This window comes from Octopus sinensis, linkage group LG9 (genome assembly GCF_006345805.1).
Source record: "Octopus sinensis linkage group LG9, ASM634580v1, whole genome shotgun sequence".
Lineage (NCBI taxonomy): Eukaryota > Metazoa > Mollusca > Cephalopoda > Octopoda > Octopodidae > Octopus > Octopus sinensis.
In genome coordinates, this window is record NC_043005.1 from 65,543,157 (window position 1) to 65,569,041 (window position 25,885).

Genomic DNA, 25,885 nt, shown 5'->3' on the forward strand with positions numbered 1-25,885 from the left:
ATAATAAACACTATGTACAAAACCAAATATATGGCACCCTAGGCATAACACCAACATGAACTTCCAACTTGTCTCTTGAGGTCTCTGGGTGAGACTTGGAGCCAACTTATACAAATGTAAAGCAAAAGTCAAACATAGAATAATAATAATAATAATAATAATAATATCAACGCTAACGATAACAGACGGGTTTATTATCAATGAGGTGATACAAATGACAAAGAGGAAAATTTTGCACTTAACAATACTCACCTTGTAACACTCAGAAGTTCAGCAAGTTTCTCAACTTCTTCCATATGATTAACTTTTTCACTTTCATTAGAAGCAAAATAATCATTCTCCTAAGAATAAAGATATCACAAGGCTGTAATAATATGTATAAACACAAGTCTGCCTATGTGTATATATTGTGAGGAGGGAGGGAGTATGTGGGGGGAGGGCTAGTGGATGATGTATGTGGTTAGGTGGGTGTGTCTCTTGTGTAGTCATAAGATTCCTTTAGAGTTACATGATTAGGAATTTGGTCTGATTGCATGGATGATGTTGGTTGATGTCTTCTACTTATAGCTGTGAGACAACCAATACATTGTAAGTGAAACCTATTTCTTTACTACCCACAAGGGGCTAAACACAGAGAGGACAAACAAGGACAGACAAATGGATTAAGTCAATTATATCGACCCCAGTGCGTAACTTGTACTTATTTAATCGACCCCAAAAGGATGAAAGACAAAGTCGACCTCAGCAGAATTTGAACTCAGAACGTAGCAGCAGACGAAATACCTATTTCTTTACTACCCACAAGGAGCTAAACACAGAGGGGACAAACAAGGACAGACAAACGGATTAAGTTGATTATATCGACCCCAGTGCGTAACTGGTACTTATTTAATCAACCCTGAAAAGATGAAAGGCAGAGTCGACCTCGGTGGAATTTGAACTCAGAACATAGTGGCTGACGAAATACCATTAAGCATCTCGCCAGGCATGCTAATGTTTCTGCCAGCTCACCACCGTGAAACCGATACATGTACATGTGTATGCAAGAGTGAGTTCATATTGCCCCTTTGTTATCTTGCTTGGAATCAAGTGATGACTGGCATCAAGGAGGGCAGCCATCAGATGAAAACTACCTCACCGTAGTCTTGCCTGAACCATGCAAGCAGTGGGTGCAGCCGCTGGTTCTCCAGACCTCAGTAAAAAAAGTCCAACCCATGCCAGCATGGAAAACGGACGTTAAACGATGATGATGATGATTATGGTCATGATCATGATCATCAATATGATGATGATTATTATGATTCAAACACACACACACATACATATATACACATATATAGAGAGAGAGAATATGTGAAAGAGATGGGGAGGCATGTGTATGTTTAGATAAACGTTTATGTAACTATATACACATACATACACAACGTTATGAGTGTATATGTTTGTGTGTATATACACAGAGCCAAGCAGACAGTACAAGCTTTTTGCCAAAGTTGGAGAAAAAACATTCACTACTACAAAGTAAATAAATGAAGCCCAAATATTACTATCGAACTTTGAACCGTGAATTAAGCATTAGTTAGCAAAAATATTTTAGAGGCAATTATCACATAAAAATTAAGCTACAAATTTACCTTTAAGAAAAAAATAACTCCATTCCACTCAACTGTTTTAGGCAAGAAGACAATAAATGTTAAATCAAATTTACTTTGTTTGACATAGAATTTTACCTGTTCATTTTGAAGCACTTTTTTTATACTGAACAGTTTGATACAACTAAGTAAAATTAGTATCATCATGGCAGGAATCTGATCTATTTGTAGTTATGTACTAGTGTGATGAGGCTTAGACCAGTAGGATTATCTCGCTTTGTTTCTCATCAGAGGCTACTTAATTTTTCACCAGATGAACAACAAACAGCTAAATAGCCTCAAGAAAAACTATATTAATGCATTTCAAAAGTTTATCTTGAAATAAGCACTATCAACATCAAAGCACCATCCATTCGTGGCCGTTGCCAGCCTCACCTGGCCCCCGTGCCGGTGGCACATAGCACCATCCGTTCGTGGCCATTGCCAGCCTCGCCTGGCCCCCGTGCCGGTGGCACATAAAAGCACCATCTGTTCGTGGCCGTTGCCAGCCTCGTCTGGCTCCCGTGCCGGTGGCACGTAAAAAGCACCATCCGTCCGTGGCCGTTTGCCAGCTCCGTCTGGCACCTGTGCGGGTGGCACATAAAAAGCACCCACTACACTCACGGAGTGGTTGGCATTAGGAAGGGCATCCAGCCATAGAAACACTGCCAGATCAGACTGGGCCTGATGCAGCCTTCTGGCTTCACAGACCCCAGTTGAACCGTCCAACCCATGCTAACATGGAAAGCGGACGCTAAATGATGATGATGATGATGATTACATTAGATCTAAACACAGGTAAATATTGCTTTTGCAGAGAATGTACAATGGTAAAGGAACTTAGTAATTTATATCAGTTTTTAATAAATTTAATTCAGCAATATTAACAGCCAAAAACATAGAGTCAGATTTTACCTTAACAATATTCCTAAGAATTTTTTTCTCTTTCTTCAATACTTTCCGCAGAGCATCTTTCTCTTTTTTCACAGCAGCAGCCTTAAAAAAGACAATACAAAGAAAAACACTGATTCATATTCTTTTTCAAAAGTTTTCTACAGAAAGTCAACTGAATGGTGGTTTATGGAAACCAAACTTAACAATGTTGCCCAATCATTCTTACAGAGTTTAGTACTTCATAACCCTGTTTACTAAGCATATAATTGGTACTATACATAGGTAGGTATTGCTCACAGGCATAAGCAGTGATTTTTTTCTTTTTGTATCAGCTGATAGTCGTAAGTTGAAATCACTCAATGAACCAAATTTAATATATTAGTAGCATATCCAATAAGTCATTTCATGTCGCTCCAGTCCACTCAGCTGGCAAAAATGAGTAACGCTGTGCTGGACCGGCGTCCCATCCAGCTGGGGAACACATGTGCCATAGAAACCAGGAAACCGGGCCCATGAGCTTGGCTAGGCTTTAAAAGGGCGCATTTTAGGGGGTTTTTTTTTATATCCAATAAGAGAAGTTTCTCAAATAATCAAGTAATTACTTCCAAGTAAGCTCAGATAAAACCCAAAACAATGCAATATCATTTATTAAACAAGAAAGCAAAAAAGTACTGTCAGTGTAAGGAAGAATTTTTTTTCAAGGGCATTGGAGGAGGTGATCTTGTGTTATGATGAAAGGTGAGAGGATGTCATCTGACACAAGATCACCTCCTCTAATGCCCCCTCCCCTCTCAAAAGTTCCTTGTCTTGCAAGATACTTGATGATCCTGCTAGTGTTGGTGTTAAGTAAAAAACATCCAGTCCACACTGTAAAGTGGTTGGCATTTAGAAGGGCATCCAGCTGTAAAAAAAAAACCAAGCCAAAACTGACCTCACCTGTGTTGGTGCCACATAAAAAGCACTCAGTCCACTCTGCAAAGTGGTTGGTATTAGAAAGGGCACACAACTGTAAAAACTACGCAAAAACAAACACAGTAGCCTGGTGTAGTCTTCAATCTGACCAGCTCCTATCAAACCGTCCAACCCATTTCAGCATGGAAGACAGACATTACACAATGGCCTTGTTTAATGTCCAAAAGACTAAAATATATATCTATGCAATGCTATCAAGTGTTTGGTTGGTTATCTCAATGGCATAAATTTGTTCAAATACATCTGACCAAAACTACACAGAAAAAAAAAAAGAACTTACAGCTTGCCTAGCAGCTTCTTCTTCAGCTTCTTTTTTTCTCCTTTCTTCCGCAAGTGCTTCTTGCCTGATCTAAAAAATAACAACTCATGTATTATAAAACAAAGAATTTAGGTGTAAATTCATAAAGTAGAAACCTAGAAATATTAAAAATGGAATAAGTAAATCTAAATTAATGCAATGGATACATTAACAAAAAAATCAGTATTAATTAAAAGACCTTACTAGTAAAAGAATTAGCTTTAGGGAAAAAAAACGTCTTAACTGACAAGAAGTCACTGTAGTCAAATGGATATGGGATAAGTCTCAACAGAAGTGTCGTGAGTTTATATTTTGGTGCTGTGTAAAAGAACCCATGCCAGTGCCACGTTAATGCACCTGTGCCAGTGTCGCATAGGAGTCTGTGCTAGTGCCATGTAATTGTACCCAGTATACTTTGTAAAGTGGTTAGCATCAGGAAGGGCATCCAGCCATGGAAACCATGCCAAATGGAACCTGGGCAGTTCTCCAACTGGCCACTCCTGTCAGTATGCAGAACTGACATTAAAAGATGATGATGAACTAATGATGAGAAGTAATATGACCAAGGCATGTAACTACAGCCCCACTAAGGAAAAATAAGGAAGGGAAAGTGTATAAAGAAAGTAAGAAATCTGTGGTAGGCAAAACTATTAAGAAATTGGCATTCAATTTCATGGCCTAGACATTAGAAGTGCAAATGCAGAGAAGACATAAGCAACCATAAAAAGTCCGTATTTGCAACATGGCATTTGTAATCTCCTCACCACATCTACGAGTTTTCCTTTCACTTTCACCAAGTCAACATAAGTGAGACGGTTTTCACAAATTTGAAGTATTTATATATTATTATTGCACAAAGAACTAGATGTCCCTTTCACAGTCCCTTTCAACCATAAAACAGGCATAAAATTCAAAGTTATTTAAACATACTGACCTAAACAGAGATATTCTTCAGCTAGGCTATAACATCAGAAAACAAAAATATACTGGTTTCAGTTTCGGGACAAGGGCAGCAATTTCAGGGGAAGGGGCAAGTCAGTTACACTGACCCCAGTGTTTAACTGGTACTTATTTTATCAAGCCCAAAATGGATGAAAGGCAAAGTTGACCATGGCAGAATTTGAACTTAGAACATAAAGACAGATGAAATGTCACTAAGCATTTTGCCCAGTGTGCTAATGATTCTGCCAGCTCACCCACCTAAGTAAACTAAAATATATTAACCCCGCAAGACCCTGATAAAAAAAAGTCAGATGTAGTATACAACCATAGCATTTAAAAATTTAGAAGTGTAAGATAGTTACCCGTTCTTCTTCTTCGGCTTTAGCTCGAGCTGCTTCTTGGCGAGCACGCTTCTGAGCTAATTTCTTCTCTTTCTCTTCTTCTTTGAATTTGTGTACTCTAGGATCACATGCATAGGCATTATCTGCAAATTGAAGAAATTCAACTCAAATATGAAAAATTGCTTATGGCATGAGAAAATAACTTCATGTGTCATTGAATCATATCTACACTATTTTATACCATTTTTTTTTTTATACATGATGGAACATTTTTCTTTGAATGTTGGTCTTGTTACTTATCCCCCAACTGTAAGTGCACAACTTATTTTTTGCCAGGCAGACAAAGGGGCTTTTTCTGGTTCTTAATCTTGTTAGTTACTTGGCATCATCACTGGTGCCAGTGGTACAAAAAAAACACACAAAGTGATTTGCATCCAGCCATTGAAATCAATGATGCCAAAACTGACATTGGAGCTTGACATTGTCTTGCAGCTCACTGGATCCTTTCAAACCATCTGACTCATACCAGCATGGAAAATGGACATTAAACAAGGCCACTGATGAAGCAACAGGAGGAAGATAGTATATAAAAAGAGGCTTGTTGTACACCACTGAGACAGTGTAACTAAAGAATCCTTAAAGAATGATTGCTCTTCCCTCAGACAGGAAGAAACTTGAGCAAAAGCTTCAGTAAACTACTTGAACAATGCAGAAACAACTCAGTCTCAATAGAGAGTATGTTCCTTTCTTTCAATCACTTGATTTAGAGGAAACTGTTTCAAGACAAGATGTTTTAATGAAGTGAAGAATCCTAAATATTCTAGACTTAACTATTAATAAGGATCAGTTAAGTTCACAATTATAAGCTGTGTAATTGATGACTGTAATCACTGCAGAACTGAACTGAAATCCTCACATGGTTAGTGAGAGGACAATAAGAAACTATTCTAATGCATAATCCTTTGAAGTGGAAGTCTTCGGCAGCCCCATATGAGATAACAGATTACAGAATATTATACTGCTTACAGTTATTTTATTAAAACACAGTCAGAAAAAGTAGAATGTAGGCAATAACAAAGGAATGAAATACAGTTAGGGTATTCTCTTATGTGACAAAACAAATAGAAAGTAAAAGGAAAAAGTCACAACAGGATTTTATGCTGAAAAGATAGAAAGGCATCAGCAAAACATACACTATCCCCTAATACACTCATATCAGCATAGAAAAATAGCAAGCAATGACTACAACCATTCCACTCCACCTATGCCACTAAGGTAATTAAATAAAGCATAAATTTGGCAATCCAAAAGCTTTCCATTTTTCCTGCTAGCCATGAAAATTTTCAGGTTTTCTATCCACATAAGAAGCTACATAGAGACTATGTAATGATTTAGGGAACATACCAACTAACTGACGTATTCTGGCCATCTCTTCTTTCTTTCTCTTCTGACGAGCAGCTTTATTCTGTTTTTCAATCCATCTTCTCTCTTCACGACTAAAATGAAAAATTAGGAATAACGACTGAATTTCTTCATTCAATACAGTTTCTAATTTGTAAACAGTTCTCTTAAACATATAAAGCATAATCCTTAAGATAAATATGGCAAAGCCTAATGAATTAGTAATATGAGCTTCAAAAGCACAAAAATATGGGAGAAGGGGCTATGTTCATGTTCATTATATGAAAATGTAGCAAATAGTGTACTAAAAATGTTATGAGACCCCCAAGTCAAAAGGCTAGCTAAGTTCAAGTACATCCTACACTCCATCAGGGTCTTGGCATCAAATTCTCACAGCTATGCCCACTCTTGTGCTCCAAATGCTTCTGAGAACACAGAGAATACATAAAAGTCTTGATATCTCCCAGACAACTATGCGATGGGTCATACATGAAGACTTAACTCGTAAGTCATTAAAATTGCTGTCGACACCTAATTTCAGCCACTTCCAAAGCATAGCAACTGGAGTGGTGCAAGAAAATGGCAGAGGAGATTCAGAGCACTGATGACAATGTCTTCATATGTCTTCTTGGTGAATATTTTCACCAAGAAGGTTGTAGTGAACACCCAGAATGACAGGATTTTGGCCATGAAGTTGGGTGCTGTTCTCAAAGGTGCCCATAAGGTGTTTCGTTAAATGAGATTCATCAGAGAGATAGTTTGGGCAGCAGTGTCATCTGATGGCGGAAAATCTCCTCTGATGTTCATTAAAGAGAGGATGAAGGTCAATTCGGCAATTTACATGAAAATGTTGGAGGATAATGTTTTGCCATGGGTGACTGAAGCATTTGGAGATAATTATGAGTTCAGGCAAGACGGTGCTCCTTCTTATATACTTAATGTGACACAGCAGTGGTGCAGGAGCAATTTCAAAGGGTTCTGGGAAAAGAATGTGTTGCCTCCCTCCAGCCCAGACGTCAACCCTATGAACCCCGCTATTTGGTCCATTCTAGAAAGTGATGTTTCAAGAGTATCCTACAAAAGCCTTAGTTGCATCATGGGATCATTTAAGTGAAGAAGTCAACTCGTGTTCGTGTGACTCTGTTCTCGGCCATCTTCGGGCAACTGTGAAGGCTAAAGGCAGACATATTGAATGAAAACATGTTACATGACCATATTTAATTAAACCCTAAAGAACTCTTGTTTTTATGCCTTTACTAAAACTTATGACTAAAAAATCAATAGGAAATTCTTTACAACACACCCTGTATAAATATACATACATATATATAGTTTCCCTCCCTGTTTCCTTTTGTGTTCCTTTCTGTGGAAGATCATAAGCTCGAAACGTTAAAGACTTTTTCACTTCCCGGGTGTTAAACTAATACATCTGTTTGTTGTCTACACCACCTGTATATATATATATGTGTGTGTGTGTTAAGGAAAGGAGTAAGATCTGGGTTACATATGTTTCATAGCAAGCAGAACCTTGGAAGTGGTAAATATTCAAGCGAGGTGTATACCACAGGCTGCTCAGCAGGCCGAGGGTTTCTTGATTAAATATAAGTTAACATTGTTGCAAGGAGGTATATGCTAATACACAGAAGGGATCTTACCTACTCCATTCCTTAACTCTTGCATTCTTATTCGCATAGCCGGCAACCCTGGTTGCCTACCATGAAACATAAAAAGAATTTTTTCCAACTTCAAGACAAAAAAATACACAACCTTCTGCCTCAATAAAACACTATTGTTCCTGAAAGACGTTTTTTATATTTACTACGGATTGCTTGAAGATAATTTTCTTCTTACACATCAAACCTTGGATCTTACATTTTTATATATATGTATTCGCTGTTCTTGAGGTTTCGAAGACCCAACAAATGAAGTGAGTTCATGCTCACAGGACAGCCTGCTGCGCTGACCTTGGATCGTAGAGTGACCCGCTGTTCTTGAGGAAACCCGTTGAGTCAAGTTCGTCAACATCAAAAATTCGAATGGTAATTGTAGTTAAGTCACCAGTGCTGGCGACACGTAAAAGCACCGTTCGATCGTGGCAGTTACTAACGTCGCCTGACTGGCATCCATGTCGGTGACACGTAAAAGCACCAACTGATCGTGGCCGTTTGTCAGCCTGTGCCGGTGGCACGAAAAAAACATCCACTACACTAACGGAGTGGTTGGCGTTAGGAAGGGCATCCAGCTGTAGAAACACTGCCAAATCAGACTGGAGCCTGGTGCAGCCTCCATGGCTTACCAGACCCCAGTCGAACCATCCAACCCATGCTAGCATGGAATACGGATGTTAAATGATGATGATGATGAAGGTGGACAATAAACAATGATGATGATGATGATGATGATACACACACGATTCTTTAAATGTTGCAGTCAAGTACAATAAAATGTATGCATATAATATGTATGTATGTATGTGTGGGTGTTGTTTGAGTGTCTACCCATATAGGTATTTATATGCTATTATGGTTTTTATTATCATTTTTGTTCTTTATTATTACTTTTGTGCTAAAATTGTATACACACAGATCTGTATTTTCTCCTTCTTCCATGACAAAATTGTCGTTTGTCTTATTTACTTATACATTTTCTTATACATCTTATTGTTTTTGTCATGTCAAAGAGGTATGTGTAACTATTGTATCTTTCATTCGAATTCAGCTTGTAATGATGTATATATGTAAGCAAATGCTTGTGTATGAACTTATGTATGTGTGCATGTGTGTTTGTGTATACAAATTTGTGAGCATAAATATAAGTGTGTGTTGGGGGGATTTCACCATACCTACCTTCATAATATATATAGAAGTTACCATTCTGGTTTGCGTATAGGCCAAAATGCTTCTACGGTATTTAGGCATAGGTGTGTGCTAAGTGTAATAAACATGCAGAACTAAATAAACGTACTTTTCGCCTTTTTCTTTCTCTTCTTCATCTAAATAGGAATATTCACGCCAGGATTCAAAGTCATACCTAGAAATACAGAAAGGGGACAAAAAGAAATTTTCATGAAATTGTTTATAGGTAAGATGTTTTCCATATTTCCTTTCTAGTAAGTTCTCGTGTCAGTTGCAATAACGTAATGCTATAAACAAAGATATTCTAAAGATAGGCGTAGGAATGGCTGTGTGGTAAGTAACTTGCTTACCAACCACATGGTTCCAGGTTGAGTCCTACATCAAAGAGTACATCTTATCTAACTCACTGCAAATCAATTTGGACATCCTTATATCTAGCTAACATCATGGCATACATATATATATATATACATATATATATATATATATATATATATATATATATATAATATATATATAGAACATTTTATGTAGTTATATTCTCTGCTCCAGTAAGTCATATAAAAATATAGGAATTTGCAAAAGTATCAAATAAATGATTTCAGAGTGTAAATACACAAAATAAACCACTTTGTAGAAAAGGAAAGCTCAAGAACTTACCAAAAAGAATAAAACCGATCTACATCTTTGAAACTTGATGAATTGTCTCCTAATTTTGGGACTGGTTTCTTAAGAGACCACCTGTAAAAAAATTAGTGTATGTATGAAATTTCTATTTACTCTACGCAATAAATGTTAATTGTCAACTGTTTGATCTCCAGGGGTATCCTATCACTGGATGATCAACACTTCTGACTTCAAAAGATAGGACAGAAGTTGTGATATTCATACTTTACTAATGGTATAAGAAAATGAAATAACTAAAGATAATAAACAAAACCAGATTACAGGCTTAGTTATTAAGATACAATATTTGTCATAAATATGAACATGTGTGTGTGTGTGTGTGCGTGTGTGCGCGTGCACATACATATGCATGCATGTTACTGTCTTTCTTCCAAATACTGAGTTTAAATTCCATTCGCTTTTCCTTCCATTGAGAATAATATAAGTAAATATCAAGAATGTATTACATTCAATTCAGTCAACTGCAACCTTCCTCTATAAATATGAGGTTTGAAAACCAATCCAAGAAACCTCGTTAACAGCACCAAGAGCACCAGAAGATGGCAAACCAGAGAGTTGCATCGGGCTGCAGTCTGTATGGCCTGGTTTCTATGGCAGGATGCCCTTCTTAATACCAACCACTCCACAAAATGTACCAGATGTCTTTTACATAACACCAGCATGGGTGCCTTTCATGTGTCACCAGCACTGGCCACGACCACAATATCACTCAGCTTGACATGTCTTCTCAAGCACAGCAATTTGCAAGAAGTTTGTCATTTGCTACTGCCTCTGAAGATCATATTTCATGACCTTGTCCCACATCATCTTGGGTCAACCTCTTCCACAGTTAAAGACCAGCACTTCTTTATGCAGCTGTCCTTGTCCATATGCATCACAACCATACCAGCAGAGTCTTCTCTCTTGCACACTATATCCAATATCTCTTATACTCAGTTTTTCTCTTAAGACACCTACACTCCGTCTTGTGTGAACACTTACATTACACATTCAGCAGAGCAGGCTAGCTTTGATTCCTTCGAGCCTTCACACAGCCTCTACAGTCACAGCCCATGTTCCACTGCCATGTAGCATGGCTGCTTGAACACAGGCATCAAACACTATCTCATTCACTCTGAGGTAGAGGCCCTTTGTTACCAACAAAGGTGGAAGCTCTCTGAACTTTGCCCAGCCACATTCTTATTCTAGCAGCTACATTGAAACTAACAACTTCAATTTAAATTCAAACACAACACAAAAGGAAAAATCTTATAAGCAAAACTTTGTAAAATGCATTGCCATGGGCTTCAGATATACACTTCATGAATACAGGATTTAAGGTTCAATCTCTGCATGGCACCTTTCCCAAATACTTTCTAGTATAGCAGTTGGTTCATTAATATCTTGTGAGTAGAATTTGGTAAACAGAAACTATGTCCCTCCACTCCACCACACCACACCTCTCACATACAAAGACGCATGTCTCTTCTACCATCTTGTCTCCTTGACACACCCTTGTATGTTCGCAAGTTAACACACATACATACCCACACACACATTGTCTTGTTGACACATGCATACTCACACATATTTACTTTTACACACACACACACACAATGTCCACCACATGTACACTCACAACCCACTTCCTCCCTCCACCTCTCCTGCGTTACAGTAGTGTTTCACCTTCCCAGCCATGGATTCTTTTACTTGCTAACACACCCTCACAGCCACGTGCCTACATATTCTCACCTGCTTTTTACTTCCCTTTACTCTTCACACTATGACATTCTACCTTAACATTTCTCTCTCCTCAGCAGATCTTATCCAATTCTCCTTGTGGATTTTACTATTTCTTCACCATCCATGGACTTTCCTGATTTTCTACCATCTACATATACATAAAATTATGTTTTTTCTTCTCTCTTCTTTTTTTTTCTTTCTTCCATATAAAAACACTTCATACCCGCAAAACATGCACACACCTGTCACATTTGTCAAGCCTTTCCCTGTGCCTCACCTAACTAAATTTCTTTTTCAGGTTCCTCACCATCCTTAGGATATTCCATCCAACCCTGTTGGACTTTTCAGTGTTGTTTAGTTTCTTAACCCTTTTGTTACTGTATTTATTTTGAGATGCTCTGTGTCTCTTTCAATTAATTCTAAATATAACAAAGAATTTAGTAAAATAACTTAGTTATCATTAAGCTAGTGTTAGGAACACAAATTGTGACTAAGGTTTGGTCAAAGATTTAAATTTAAAACTTATGAAAACAAGTCATTTGTACTACAGAGCCAGAGGTGGTTTCAGGCAGATTGGTATTGAAAGAATTAAATAACTTTTCTTCTCTCACAGAACTTGTAATTTTAATCTCTCTATTTTTATACAAGTTAAATAATTTTTCTGACTTCTCTTTCTCCCAAATTTCCACTTATTTTGTTCACACCTTCCTTCCATGAAACAGTGTCTCACATCCAACTCCTCTACTCACTTTCCACTGGCCTTCCCTCTTCCCATGCCTCCCACATTCCACTGGCCTTCCCTCTTACTTCATGCTTTTACCCACTCTCTCCTGCTCACATCCATATTCCTCATATACTTAACACACACCTTACACACACACAACTCTGACTCCCACAAACCTGCCACTATACTTCTGCACTTGCAAACTTCTACATACCTACCCTACTAACACCCAAAAAAAACCCACACACCACTCACCTCCCAAACACAGATGCACTTCTATACTTGCACATACACACCCACCCCTCCCATCTTCTAACCAATCTTCTTTCTTACTCCATCTATACTTTTCTCTTTCTTCTGATGAAGAACTAACATCTGAAACAGAGACTCTTTCTCTTCCCATCAAAGCATTAAGCTAATATTGTTATAGTTAAGCCTTGTCTCTCTTGTGTTGCCTTTACAATATATCAAAAAGGATGAAAGGCCCTTCCCAAGTCATTAGCACATAAGGCTGGTTTCCTACAATCTATGGAATATATATTCCCCACAATACAGGATGTCAATCAGTTGTGAGGTTACTCATTTTTGCCAGCTGAGTGAATTGGAGCAACGTGAAATGAAATGCTTTGCAGAACACAATTAATCACCTGGTCTAGGAATTAAAACTGCAATCTTACAATCATGCATTAATCACTAAGCTATGCACCTACACACACACTCAAATATATATATATATCATCATCATCATCATCGTTTAACATCCGCTATCCATGCTAGCATGGGTTGGACGATTTTGACTGAGGTCTGGCAAACCAGGCTCCAATCTTGATCTAGCAGAGTTTCTACAGCTGGATGCCCTTCCTAATGCCAACCACTCCGAGAGTGTGGTGGGTGCTTTTTACGTGCCACCGGCACGGAGGCCAGATAGCTGCTCTGGCAACGATCACGCTCGGATGGTGCTCTTAACACCTTACTAGCATGGGGCTCGAGTGCCAGTAAGGCGATGCTGGTAACAATCACACTATATATATATATATATATATATATATATATACATATATATATATTGTGTGTGTGTGTGTAAATGCCAATGTAAAAACAGCAATACTGTGAACTTTTGTGTCCGGTAATTTGGCAGTTTGTCAAATAGAATTTTATAAAATAAGGCTGAATAAGTTCTGAGATCAATACAATCAACTTAAATCCTTCAAAGTGATGATGAAGTGGCAAATGAAAATGAAAGCAAACCTGGAATTCCTTTCGAAAACTGGTTCAAACACCTCAAAAAACTTCTCTTTGGAAGTTGTTGAAAGGGAAGGAATATCATTGTCAAATTCAGCATCTACACTGTCATAAGCTCGACGCTTCACAGGATTTCCTAATATTTCATATGCTATAGTAAAAAAGACACCAATAAAATATAAAGTTAGAAGAAGAGTAAACAAAGAAATTTTGGTCCTACTTTGATCTACAACTTCAAGGGTGATTGCTTTAGGTTAGTTTTTAGTTTCTTTACGTTGCAAAATTACGGCTGCCAAACTTGTGTGATCTACACACTTACTTTAATTATTATATAGGTGTAGGAATGGCTGTATGGTAAAGTAGTTTGCTCGACTAAAAGACAGTGCTCCAGCATGACCACAGTCAAATGACTGAAACAAGTAAAAGAGTATTGTTTATTCTTGGTTTCTTAAAGAATTTTGAAAAAATACATTTATAATGCTAAGTATGTACAAAAGAATTTATTGTAAAAAATCTTTAGCGAACATCTTAAGGATTTTTAGAAATTGCAAAGTAAACTAACAAGTAACCTAAAGTAATCACCCTTTAAGTTGTAATCACATGCCAAAGCAGCACCAAAATATCTAACATTTCTATATTCATGACATAAAATATGATAAATTTAAGTTAAGATTGATTAGATTACATATTGGTTGATCAGATTACATATTGATTGATTAGATTATGCTGGAGTGGCTGTGTGGTAAGTAGCTTGCTTACCAACCACATGGTTCCAGGTTCAGTCCCACTGCGTGGCACCTTGGGCAAGTCTCTTCTACTATAGCCTCAGGTCGGCCAATACCTTGTGAGTGGATTTGGTAGACGGAAACTGAAAGAAACCCATCGTATATATGTGTATATATATGTATGTGTGTGTATCTGTGTTTGTCACCCCAACATTGCTTGACAACCGATGCTGGTGTGTCCCCGTAACTTTGCGGTTCGGCAAAAGAGACCGATAGAATAAGTACTAGGCTTACAAAGAATAAGTCCTGGGGTCGATTTGCTCGACTAAAGGCGGTGCTCCGGCATGACCACAGTCAAATGACTGAAACAAGTAAAAGAGTAAAGAGTATTGGTAAATGTTACCAGAAAACTCAACTGTACAGTTACGGACATCTAATGTAAATAAATGATACCAGTTGAGAGACAGAATGTTGTGAGATGGCGGTAACAAGTACCTAGAGTAGAGATAGTGTTTTGTATTTGTCATCTAACACCTCAAGGTGCTATTGATGTGATAATACCAACAAATAAGGGAGTATTCTAATTGTCTGGTGAACAGCAATTCTTATTAGCTTGTCTGTAACCACTACTATTAATGCAATGACTATTAAACACTCCACTCACTAATTATTAACAGTTTCAAATCTGTATCCTGACATCAGTTGAGCTTACTAATGTCTGTATAATCTTATAGAAGGTGTCAATTCAAATATATGTATAGCTCATGATTTTGTTGTAGCTCAGTTGCAAGATAGAAAAATATAGTATTTGTTTTCTTTAGCCAGAAAACATAATAAAATAGTTTGAACTCAAGACAAGGTCAACAATGCAGCATCTTAAACACCACTCATCATCATTGTTCAACCGTGGTCGAGACAATGGAATTTACTATGTTACGCCAGACTTCATGGTCCATCATAGCATTATGGAGGTCCTGTTGCTGGATGCCTGTATCCCTGGAGATTACATCAGGGTAGGAGAGTGTGCGCCCTCTGGTATCGCGAGCAGATGGCTTCCAGAGGAGAAGAGTAGAAATTACCTCATTTTCAGCTCTACAACAATGTTCAGCAAACTGGACTCTTCTACCTTTCACAAGAGATGACACAGGTGGTAATTTCCCATATATTTGTACTTTGGTTGGATGACGCTTCCATAAGAGATTTTGAGCTCTCATAAGGAGGTGAGTGTAAGTTCCATCCAACCGCCTATCAAGCTTCTTTGATAATGTCCAGGTTTCTGAGCCATATAGTAGAATTGGTTTGACTGTGGTTTTGAAGATTTTAAGTTTGAAATCTCTACTTAGATTTGATGACCAGATCTTATGCATATCGTTACAAGCTGACCAGGCTATACCCTTTCTAGTTAGAAAATCTTTTTCAAATGATGATATGTATGACTCAAGATATTTGTAATCAGAAACCATATTAACCACTACATACATACACACAATAAGTATGCCCTCCAGAGGCAAGAACAAAAACAGTGGAAACGGAATTAAAACCAATATTTTTACCATTTGGCCACCACCATACCACCCAAATGAGAAAGCAAGTTTATAACAGTCACATTATGAATATTCAGCACATTATAAAGAGAGACAGATGTTTTTGGTAGCTTTATCCCAAAGACTAATAACTTCAATAAGTTACAATACTTACCTTTAGATATGCAGGTAAAATAGTCATCATCTTTCACAATATTGCCCAATTTTCTTCGTTTGTCAGGATGGTGCTTCAAGACTTTAGCTTTATCTAAAAAAATATATACATATATATTTGTGTGTGTGTGGGTAAAGACTTCAGTGCTAAGAAGAAGACAATAAAAGAGAGTACCTGATATTGAAAGTAATGTGTCAAAATATAGTTATTAAAAGTGAAATTTTTAGTAATTATACAGGAGTGGCTGTGTGGTAAGTAATTTGCTAACCAACCACATGGTTCCGGGTTCAGTCCCACTGCGTGGCATCTTGGACAAGTGTCTTCTGCTATAGCCCCGGGTCGACCAATGCCTTGTGAGTGGATTTGGTAGACAGAAACTGAAAGAAGCCTGTTGTATATATGTATATATATATATATATATATGTGTGTGTGTGTGTGTGTGTTTGTATGTCTGTGTTTGTCCCCCTAGCATTGCTTGACAACCGAGCATTGCTTGACAACCGATGCTGGTGTGTTTACGTCCCCATCACTTAGCGGTTCGGCAAAAGAGACCGGTAGAATAAGTACTCAACAAAGAAGAATGGCACAGGTGCAAACTCTATACTGTCTGCTCGTTAATAGGAGAGTGTAAAAAAAATTTTCATAAATAATGGAAAGGAGAGGGGATTACTGTCATTTTAAGACCCACTATTTTAAACAGACAATCAACCATGTCATTTTATTACAGAATAACTTCTACATCTTAGTCTGAAAGAAAAGTAAAAAAAGATTTATTTATACAGCGGTATCTAAATTTGTAATAACAGTTTTAGTACTTACATGCTTTTTTAATATGGTTGGCTGTGGCATTTATACGTAACTTTTTGAGTCCAAGGACTGCATAGTGATCTTGATTCTGCAACAGACATTGGTTATTTAGGAATTATATTACAGAAAATGCTTTCAATTTAACATGCTGCCTGAATACTATGAATGGTTTTTCAACATTTTTCTATTCATAAAACAATTTGGAATGGAGTAACCAAGGGAGTCTCTGTGGAAACAGAACCTGAACAAAACAGCTGTAAAACTGTCCTCAAATTATATTCTACTTTTAAAAAAGGTAAAACAAATTAAACATAGGCACACGAGTGGCTGTGTGGTAAGTAGCTTGCTTACCAACCACATGGTTCTGGGTTCAATCACACTGTGTGGCAATTTGGGCAAATGTCTTCTACTATAGCCTCAGGCCTACCAAAGCCTTGTGAGTGGATTTGGCAGATGGAAACTGAAAGAAGCCCGTCGTATATATGTATGTATGTATATATATATATATATATATACATATATATATGTATGTGTGTGTGTATATGTTTGTGTGTCTACGTTTGTCCCCCCAACATCGCTTGACAACTGATGCTGGTGTGTTTACATCCCCGTAACTTAGCGGTTCAGCAAAAGAGACCGATAGAATAAGTACAAGGCTTACAAAGTCCTGGGGTCGATTTACTCGACTAAAGGCAGTGCTCCAGTATGGCTGCAGTCAAATGACTGAAACAAGTAAAAGAGTAAGAGTATAGTTCCTGATAAACAAAAAAAGATTAGATGAACCTGGCTGGAATGCCTTTCATCACAGCTCTGTAATCCGATTGATAAACAACAATAGTGCTGGAGCTGATGGAGTAGTCATGCTGTTAGCATAGAAATAGATAGAATCAAAATAAAGGTGACAGAATAATAAAGCTTAGTCAAGTTGTAGGTAACATGATTGCCACATGCACTACAATTAGACAGACAGGTGAGCAAAAGACCATGTCTTGAAGTTTGCCTCAATGATAAATGTCATGGTTGGTGACTTTAATGGACAGATTGAGCAACACCAGAATGTTTCTTCCAAGGTCATCATTTCCCGCTATCTCTGCCTACAGCAGAATGTACACCAGCATGAGATACCACATGTTAGTTTTATCAGTCATACTTTTCCATGTTGGCTTAGGGCATGTTGGAAGAAGGTATTAATTTTAGAGTTTTCTTCTAGATTGATTGCTTTCATCACAGATAAGGTGCTCAATCTACTCTTACAAAAATTTATCTAACCCAGAGCTAACTCAAAGGCAATAGAATAATGGCAGGGACCCTATCAACATGGGTGGCATTGTCTTCATGTATGTGACAACATGTAGATAACAGTGAAGTAAAATAGAGGGGAGATTGGTAGGAATTAATGTGTACATGTGAAATGAGAATCAAAATAGACAATAAATATGATGGTTTTATCAACAAGAGTACTATTAAAAGAATGAGTATTGGTAGAAAAAATTTCAGTTACAAAATTTATTTGCTCCAGTAAACAAAATGCAATATTTTACTTCTTATAAACAAGTAAGAGTCAACTAACACAAAGCTAACGCTACTCATCTTCTCCACTTCTTAGGAAGCTGAGAGGAAAATGTTGATCCAATACAGTACGTACATGCCTAGTTACTTTTAATCAAATTGTTTACACAGGATGCTCCTGTTGGTCTCATTTGGTGCTACTGATGGCTGGAGAAAAAAAACAAACAAACATGAAGGAATATTTGGTAAATAGATGTTTCAGATACCTTCCATTCACGAGGATCAAGGCTGAAAAGTAGAGTTTCATCTTCATCATCTGGTAGTTCATCTTCACTCGAACCAGACTCTGACTGATCTAGGTCCTTGCCATCAAAGTGTTCATGAGAATATTTATGACGCAACTGTATCTGGAACTGTTCAAATAAGCGACCGACTGGTTCAACAAGGAGTTCTAGTGGAGCTGAAGAAGATACATATATATATATATATATATACATGTATGAGAGAAAGAGAGGAGAGGAGTGAAGGGGGTTAGGTACATATATATATACACAGAGAGGGGGAGGGGGGGAAAAAAAGAGAGAGATATGCATTTCTTTCTTTTCTTCAATTGCTGTTATCCAACTGTAAATATACACATATTCAGGTAAAAGCACCTGTGCATTGACACATAAAAGTACCTGTGTGGCGTTTTATTTATCACTTTGCACATTACTCAATCATTGATATGTTTTATCTTATATTTAATTTTTTCTAAATGGTAGAATTTAATTCTTTCATTGTTGAATTGATAAAAGGTGGTTTTCTTCTAATTCATACATATATATATATATATACAAAATCTTAGGGTAGCAGAAAAAATATTTATAGAAAAATTCTTTGCTACCAGTGGTCTAGCGAAAAGGAAAAAATTTATTCAATAGACTATATATTATTCATAGAAAAATACAGTGTACATTTAAACACATAAGAGATGACCATAATAGGACATCTGACTCACTAGAAAGAGCAGTTAAAACTCCAAGCCACTAATAGTTGCAATTCTGAAAAGGAATGAAAAATAAAAACATTTACCCTATCTTACCTGTTGTATATGTGTATATATATATATATATATATATATATATATATATATAACAAACTTCTAACAGTTTTGGTTTAAAAATATACACTCCCAAGGTTATAGTCATCACAGGGTCTAACCAAGACCATGTTGTTTGATAGCTAACTTTTAAACCTCACAGCCACACTTGCACTCATATATATCATTCTATCAATCAGACTACCTGGATTCTGGCCTCATGCTGTTGCTTGATTGAGCTGGGGTCATTCCAAGTTAGTGGTCCCAGAGGCATTATCATGCGTAGAATTGACCAGGTTCGCCAGTGCTTTCCATTGCTGGCAGTCCCAAGCTAGCCCCGCTACATCCTCCAAGATGACATCGATCCTTTGGAGATCCTCCTCAATCACCTCCAGCCATCAGGTGCAGGAGAGTAAAACACCCTGGTAGGATGAACAGACTACCAGATATCTTTATATATGTATATATATAGCCATTATATATAACCATACATATATATAGACATTATATATATAAATATATACACACAGACATATATATCTATCTATCTATATATATATATATATATGTATATATATATATATATATATATATATATATGTATATATAATAATAAATATTAGGGAATATATCCAAATTTACAGGGAAAAAAAAATCAGATTTAGGATTAAATCCAATTTTATAGTTTGTTTTGCAAAATAGTGGTTTTGTCTCAAATAATATTTTATATATGTATATATATATATATATATATATATATATATTTATATATATAAATGATGATGATGATGATGACGATGATGATGTGATGATGATATAATGAATGAGAGAAACAGAAAATGGAGTCAGCAAGAATCTTTATTCAACACAACAACCATTTCGACCCATCCTGCATCTGTCCCTTGCAGGTGGGATATTTTACAGCTAGTTGTGTTGCATTCACCAGTGCACAACAAACTGTACAATATCCCATTGCAAAGGACAGATGCAGGATGGATCAAACAGGTTATTGCGTTGAATAAAGATTCTTGCTGACTCCATTTTCTGTTTCCTTCATTCATTATAAACTCAACAAACACTGCGGAATTCCTGGCATTGATCCAATGACACTTATATCATAACTATGGATGACACCAGGTAGCCTAACCAGTGAAAATGCTTTAATCAGCATACTACTAACCATATACCCAAGTCCAAATAATTAGTTATATTCATATATATATATATCATCATCATCATCATCATCATCGTTTAGCGTCCGCTTTCCATGCTAGCATGGGTTGGACAGGTCAACTGGGGTCTGTGAAGCTGGAAGGCTTCGTCAGGCCCAGTCAGATCTGGCAGTGTTTCTACGGCTGGATGCCCTTCCTAACGCCAACCACTCCGCGAGTGTAGTGGGTGTTTTTTACGTGCCACCTGCACAGGTGCCAGACAGAGCTGGCGAACGGCCACAAACGGATGGTGCTTTTACGTGTCACCGGCACGGGGCCAGGCGATGCTGGCAACGGACACGAACGGATGGTGCTTTTACGTGCCACCGACACGGGGCCAGACAGAGCTGGCAACCGGCCACGAACCGGTGCTTTTACGTGTCACCGGCACGGGGGCCAGCCGAGGCTGGCAACGGACGCGAACGGATGGTGCTTTTACGTGCCACCGACACGGTTGCCAGACAGAGCTGGCAAACGGCCACGAGCGGACGGTGCTTTTACGGTGCTTTTATATAATCAACTAATAAGGGTGAGAAAATTGGATACTAATTTAATAGTACCATCAATTTAACACCAAGTGGCTTAGTGCATAAAAACCTGGAATACAATAAATTTTATATGTAAATATAAGAGAGTGATCACTTTGCCCTGTTCGTTTATGCTAATAGTTGTGCTAACTTTCATCGGAAACAATTCTTCGTGGCTGAAACCCTAGCGGATCTATTTTTAGTGCTAGAGTCGACCACATAGTGGTCACTCTCTTATATTCATATATATATGTATATATATATATATCTCGCTGGGTACAATGTGCTTCTATTATTGCTTTGATCGTGCCCTTGTCTTCCATTTCAGCCCAAATTTTTCCTAGTTCTTTACTACCCGCAAGGGGCTAAACACAGAGAGGACAAACAAGGACAGACAAATGGATTAAGTCGATTACATCGACCCCAGTGCGTAACTGGTACTTAATTTATCGACCCCGAAAGGATGAAAGGCAAAATCGACCTCGGCGGAATTTGAACTCAGAACGTAATGGCAGACGAAATACCTATTTCTTTACTACCCACAAGGGGCTAAACACAGAGAGGACAAACAAGGACAGACAAACGGATTAAGTTGATTATATCAACCCCAGTGCGTACCTGGTACTTGTTTAATCGACCCCGAAAGGATGAAAGGTAAAGTCGACCTCGGCGGAATTTGAACTCAGAACGTAAAGACAGACAAAGTACCGTTAAGCATTTCGCCCGGCGCGCTAACGATTCTGCCAGCTGTCACCTTCCCATCATTTTGGAGGTCATCTGAGTGGTCCCTTCCTGTCTTATTCAAAAATTGCATGGCTCCACCTATTGTCTGTGAATCTTGCAACATGTCTAGCTCAGTGGAACATGTGCGTTCAGCATTCAGACCATATTGCTCACTGCACTCCATTCTATAATTCATCCATTCCAGATATGCTTCCACAATGTATTCCAAGTACAGATCTTCTCATGGGCCTCTGCATCATAACCAACTGTTGTTCTTCCTTCTTCATAGCAGCTGATGTCTTTAACAGCACAAGGCAGTGCTATCAAAAAGATTAGCCCATAGGTTGTCTAGCTGTGCTTTGAGCACATCTTTAATTAAGGCAAATGCCTTCAACTTGCTGTGAAGACATTAGCATTATTGGGGTAGCAAGTATGGAAGGGATGCGGCCATGTTGAAGTACCAACATAAGGTATTTTTTAGTCACACACACTAATTGATGCCAGCACTTATTTTTTTAATCTTATTCTATCGGACTCTTTTGCCAATCCATTAAGTTACAGGGACATAAACACACTAACACAGGTTGTCAAGTGATGGTGGGAGATGAACACAAAGACACACACACATATATATATATATGTATATGACAGGCTTTCATTCAGTTTCCATCTACCAAACCCACTCACAAAGCTTTGATTGGCCTGAGGTTATGGTAGAAGACACTTGCACATAGTGCCACACAGTGGGGCTGAACTCAGAACCATGTGATTGAGAAGCAAGTTTCTTATCTCACAGCCATACCTGCGACTATAAATATATCATTTTTTAGGTATTATTTATACAACAGTATTATAGACCCCTTTTCAACCAATGTTATCAATCAGTTTGGCAAACCCAACCACACCACTTATCAGAAGGATAAGAAAAGCATGGTGCAGGCTCTTTGCCACTAGAGGTCAGTAAATGTCACATTGCAGATTTCATAAAAAAAAAAACAAAATGAACAAGTTGTATAGAAGAAACACAGAAAATTAACGTTTGCTTGTTAGAGTTATGTCCCTTTGACAGGGATCAGAAAATGCCATCAAGGTTCAAAAGGTAAATACTTGAAGAGTATAGATGGATATTGGGGTCAGAAAGGGGGTAGATGTGGAGGGGAACAGGGATGGGGAGAGCAATCTTAAAATCATGTGGACATGTACATGTCTGTTGGTATATAATAAGTTGGGTGTGGTGAATTTATGCTAAAGCCATAGATTGTGTGATGGGAAATAATGATGGTAGATCTCGTGTCGATATTCCTGGCACAGACGACCAGTATCCAAGGACATTTTGAGTTCACGAAGGCAGGGTCAGAAAATTTCATCTGTACAGTTTAGGTAGATGTTCTCCCATTATCGTCATCATTATTATCATTGCTTAACGACCATCTTCCATGCATGCATGGGTAAGAGGTTCACAGTAGCAGGCCAGGAAAAAAAATTACCTTACGGTACAGTGTATGTTTTGGCAGGGTTTTTACAGCTGGATGGCCCTTCCTAACAACACACACATATATAAATATAGTAATATATAGATATATATACAGTATTCCCTTGCCATATCGCAGTTTCTTATTTAAGCTTGCATCAATTCCTCTGTGGAATTTATAATAAAATAAATATATACAAATTTAAAAAATAATTTTTTTAAATATACAGTACAGTACTTTTTCTACTTCGTAGATTTTCACCTATCGCAGCAGGTTTGGGAATGTACACCCGCGATGGTCAAGGGATTACTGTATATATATGTGGAAGAGGTAGACCCAGGAAGACCTGGGATGAGGTGGTTAAGCAAGACCTTCGAACATTAGGCCTCACCGAGGCAATGACTAGTAACCAGGACCTTTGGAAATATGCTGTGCTTGAGAAGACTCTGCAAGCCATGTGAGACCATAACCTCGTGATCTATGCCAGGTGTGTAACCAGCCCACTTATGCATACCTTTCCTTCAGCAAGTGAAATCGAAATCAAATTTGTTGACTGGCATCCGTGCTAGTGGAGCACTAAGAGCAAGATCTGAGTGTGATCATTGCCAGAGCGGCTAACTGGCTTCCGTGCCAGTGACACGTACAAAGCACCATTCGAGCGTAATCGTTACCTGCGTCGCTTTACTGGCACTTGTGCTGGTGGCACATGAAAAAACATTTGAGCGAGGTCATTGCCAGTGCCGCTGGACTGGCTCCTGTGCAGGTGGCACATAAAAACACCATTTGAGCGTGGCCATTACCAGTACTGCCCGATTGGCTTTTGTACCAGTGGCACGTAAAAGCACACACTACACTCTCGGAGTGGTTGGCGTTAGGAAGGGCATCCAGGTGTAGAAACTCTGCCAGATCAGACTGGAGCCTGGTGCAGCCATCTGGTTCACCAGACCTCAGTCAAATCGTCCAACCGATGCTAGCATGGAAAGCGGACATGATGATGATATATATATATATATACCTATATATATGCATATCCATGAATAAATGTATCAACATATATAAATGATATATACACCATATAAATATATGTGTTAATATATACATTGATTCATTCATTTCATGTTGAACCATTAATCCCTACACATTGGTTCCCTCTCTTTGATTTCTGTCGAAAAGCTAAGCTTGAAACATCAAAGACCTTCTCGATCTTCCCAAGCGTAACACTAATACACTTTCTCGCTGTTCCCTCACCTGTCTTCGTCTTTACTTTCCTCTAAATTTGAACTACATGCGTGTGTGTGTGTACATATGTATACATACACGCATATATATATATATATTTACTCAAGAACACAATGCACAGCCCGATCTGGGAATCGAACCCACGATAGGAAGTGCAACAACCTAACCACTAGACCACACGCTTTCACATATACATATACACACATACACGCATACAAATACACATGTATTTATATATATATATATATATATTATTGTATTTGGGGATGGCAAAGTTGCCAGTTTAGCCAATAAAAACACACGCACTATATATTTAGTATCCACTTGCTTCAGCTTTATCTTATATTAATCATAATCTTTATATATAAAAGTCAAGTTGTGTGTCTGTCTCCTACGATTTAGATTCCTAACTACTCCCACATTTTGCAGTGCAGTTTAACCAAAACCGGGTATCTTATAGTCGTGATTCATATCGAGCACTTCTGGGTATTAGCGCGCATCTACGATGAGTCTACGATTTAAAAAAAAATTTACCATCATCTTTTTTCCATTTTAATGCATTTTTTCGCTATTATATAAGGGAAGTAACTCTCTAAAAAATGTCTACGATGAGTCAACGATTTTTTAAAAAATTTACCATTATTTTTTTCCATTTTTAATGCATTTTTTTGCTATTTTTTGGCTATAACTCTCTAAAAATGCTTATATAGTTATTTCCCTTACAAACCCGAGCAACGCCGGGCGATACTGCTAGTAAAAGATAAAGCTGAAGCAGGTTAACACCAAATATATAGTGCGTGTGTTTTTATTGGCTAAACTGGCAACATGATCATCCCTAAATACAACAATATCTGTTACAACACACGAATTCACATCAAGAATCTTGCAAAACGAATATATATATATATATACACACACATACATATATATATATATATATATACATACATATATATATATAATATATATATTATTATATATACATACATATATATATATATTCATCATCATCATCATCATCGTTTAACGTCCGTTCTCCATGCTAGCATGGGTTGGACGGTTCGACCGGGGATCTGGGAAGCCAGAAGGCTGCACCAGGCTCCAGTCTTATCTGGCAACGTTTCTACAGCTGGATGCCCTTCCTAACGCCAACCACTCCGTAAGTGTAATGGGTGCTTTTTACG

At 37.8% G+C, this 25,885-nt stretch overlaps 1 protein-coding gene across 1 annotated transcript in view; it reads right to left on the reverse strand.

Annotated features, from left to right (window-relative positions):
- LOC115215600 (dnaJ homolog subfamily C member 2) overlaps positions 1 to 25,885 on the reverse strand; it is a 40,047-nt gene that overhangs the window by 9,164 nt on the left and 4,998 nt on the right. Inside the window, exons 2-12 of the mRNA XM_029784820.2 lie at positions 18,715 to 18,908; positions 16,952 to 17,027; positions 16,133 to 16,225; positions 13,716 to 13,860; positions 9,995 to 10,075; positions 9,444 to 9,509; positions 6,483 to 6,574; positions 5,100 to 5,221; positions 3,778 to 3,846; positions 2,547 to 2,627; positions 253 to 341 (exon numbers count right to left, since the gene is read on the reverse strand). Coding sequence (XP_029640680.1) covers positions 253 to 341; positions 2,547 to 2,627; positions 3,778 to 3,846; positions 5,100 to 5,221; positions 6,483 to 6,574; positions 9,444 to 9,509; positions 9,995 to 10,075; positions 13,716 to 13,860; positions 16,133 to 16,225; positions 16,952 to 17,027; positions 18,715 to 18,908 — 1,108 coding nt within the window. The remainder of the gene's footprint in view (positions 1 to 252; positions 342 to 2,546; positions 2,628 to 3,777; positions 3,847 to 5,099; positions 5,222 to 6,482; positions 6,575 to 9,443; positions 9,510 to 9,994; positions 10,076 to 13,715; positions 13,861 to 16,132; positions 16,226 to 16,951; positions 17,028 to 18,714; positions 18,909 to 25,885) is intronic.